The sequence below is a fragment of the Epinephelus moara genome, unplaced genomic scaffold (genome assembly GCF_006386435.1).
Source record: "Epinephelus moara isolate mb unplaced genomic scaffold, YSFRI_EMoa_1.0 scaffold2675, whole genome shotgun sequence".
NCBI lineage: Eukaryota > Metazoa > Chordata > Actinopteri > Perciformes > Serranidae > Epinephelus > Epinephelus moara.
The window spans coordinates 1-2,814 of NW_026080289.1; the positions used below are offsets into that span (position 1 = coordinate 1).

General features: G+C 43.8%; 1 protein-coding gene across 1 annotated transcript; it reads right to left on the bottom strand.

Moving 5' to 3' along the window:
• Positions 1–9: 9 nt before the first annotated feature.
• LOC126387188 (uncharacterized) lies at positions 10–2,810 on the bottom strand (the record flags this gene model as incomplete). The annotated part of the gene is made up of 1 exon (XM_050039737.1): positions 10–2,810. A coding segment is annotated over one exon (2,801 nt), but the record flags the coding sequence as incomplete, so codon positions are not given.
• Positions 2,811–2,814: the final 4 nt, after the last annotated feature.

A 2,814-nucleotide genomic window follows, 5' to 3' on the forward strand; every position in this document is an offset into this window, starting at 1 on the left:
GACCCAGACCCGGATAAGCGGAGGACGACGAGTATGAGTACAAGTACGAGTACTTGCATATTTGTTGGAAAAATATGCAAAGCAGAGCTCTCTTCCCCTGTCTCGCAAGCCTTTAATATTTCAACATCACTAGCTAACATGGGGGTGGCCTTTGAATGCACTCTCAACCTGTTCAGCAACGCTGTAAACACACTATTCTTCTGCCTAACTATGGTTGTCAACTCCACTATACTAAAACCACACCACAGGTCCACACCAAGCGGACAGCTATACAGAGGTTTCCCTTTAACGGGAGGCAACTGATAGAAGTCTCCAACAGCTATCACACTGACATTACCAAATGGGGAAAAGTCGCCTGTCTGCTTCACCTGCCTTAACCTACCATGAACATATGCCAACAGATTGTGATCAACCATACTGATTTCATCTATGATTACAATTTGGAGTTGACTAAATTTGGCTCTCAAAGAGTTTAGTTTGTCCTCACCCAAAGGGATGTAAGGCAAACTGGCATGCGTGCCAATACTTAATGTGTGATGAATTGTTGCTGCATTTAAATTGTATGCAGCTATGCCTGTAGGTGCGGTTAACAAAACACAAATATCGTCTGGTTGATCACAAAGTGTGGACAACAACCTCCCTGCCTCATACTGAATAGCCCTAATTAAATGACTTTTCCCCATCCCTGCACCACCTGTCACAAACACATGCAGAGGTTCTGGGTTTTTACCCATCACCTTCTGCAAACACCACTGTCTGACCTTATAAAACACAGCCATCTGTGTCTCATTGAGAGACCTAACTAAAGCTAAGCCCTCACTTCTACACATCACATTCCTCTTCCTCTCCAACTGCGCTACCTGTCTACTACCAATAACCAAATCTGGCACATTCTCCAGACGTTCTTGTAACTGCTCCTCTACTATCTCAGATCCCTGCTGCTGCCTTCTCTCCTCTAAACACTCAAGGCGTTCAACTTCCTGTTCAGGACACAGCTCCCCCCAAGCATCCTCCTCATCTACACCGTGCTGCTCTGCAATCTCCTGCGCACGCTCTAAATCTGGATTATCTACATCAAATACTGCTCTATTATCCTTCACCACGTCCTTAACCACATGTACCGACCCGTCACTAAATGCTACACTTCCATCCTCATGGAACTGTTCAAACAGCTCAAAGCCTTCAGGTTTGAGGTCTGAGTCAGTTCTATATGGAAGGAACAACTGCAGCAAACTCTGAAAATGCAACTCTGGATGTTTTTCCAAACTAACGCGCATGTACCAAACAACCGCAAACTGAGTACGTGTTCTCTTCAAAATGAAGCCCAAATCATTTTTCAATCGAATCATGTCCGGAGACTTTTCGTTTTTGGAAAGAACACGATACTCCGACGCAAATGTCGCCATACACATATTTTCAAACACATCACCGTCGGGCCTGTTCCTATATCTATCCACGAAGCTCGTCATCCACATATCTTCTGTGCTAAGATCGTGTGCAGATGCTCTCTGCCTCAAAACACTGAGGGGTAAACTCATCTTCACTATATTATTCCCTGTCGGCACAAACACAACCTTCCTAGAGCACTCCTTCAAATGCAAGTTCGTTAACCTATACACTGCCTCCTGAGCACTAACGTCCCTATTATGCAAATACACACTACCCAACTTCTTCAACGCGTCTTTAGCTGAGACATTTGCTTGGTTTTTGGCTTCTTTTTGGGCATTACTCAATAACAGGCCAATTTCTCTCTCTGCTTTTGTAATATACGATATTATATACACAACAACTGCATACGCATCAGTTACAAAGCTCACATCAATGTTAGCGTTCCAACACTTCAACAACTGCTTGCTATACTGATTGACCCAAACTTCATTTACTCCTCTCTTATAAACTACCTTGGTCTTCTTTTGCATTTTCCTATATGCCATTTCAAAAATCTCCTGATTAATGCCCACACTCATAAATAACTCCTCTACACTACCAAACGACTCACTTTCCACTGCTTTCTTAACGGATTCCAATATGGACTTCGCAATCTCTGCTCTCATCTTGTTACTCCTGTCAAAACACCTACAGACTGGTTTGTCTTCTGACTGAGGATCCTCCCCTGTCTTCTCTGCCTCCTTCTTGTCACATGTGCATTTTATTTCTTCTATTTTACAAATAAATGTACGCTCAGACACAGGTTTTGGGAAATTGAAACGACATACAGTCTTCTTTTTCCTGCATGACTTTGAATGTCGTTTGGAATGTGTTTGCACTGATGACACAATGTCCAATAATGCGTCATCATCTGAGGGTAACTCACACGATACGTACTTATCAATAAACTCTACAACCTCCTCGTCTGTATTCTTATCAATTTGGGGAGCACCCTCAATCCAAAACAGACAGTGAACATGAGGAGAACCGCGTTGCTGAAACTCGACTCTATGAAAATAATTTATGATTTTGCCAATTGGTTGAGCAGGAGACATGAGAACCTCGTTAAGAAAACAATGCCATCTGTAATCAAACATCCTCGCTGCTGTAACTGGGTTACCACGCAACAACTGACACCTGTCTGCCCACTCCAAATCCTCTACCGTCTGCGTTCTGCCTTCCTGCTTCAGGATGCTGGTCAGGAGATTCTGCCAGCGCAGATCTGCAGACGAAAACGAGCAAAACCACGTCGGAATCCCTAACTGATGCACACATGCCAAGACGTCCTTCTGCACGGACATCCAAAACGCAGGAGTCCCACGAAGAGGCTTTAAAAACCTAAATCCATCATGAAACTGCAACAACTGCTTCAGAGACTCCTCATCC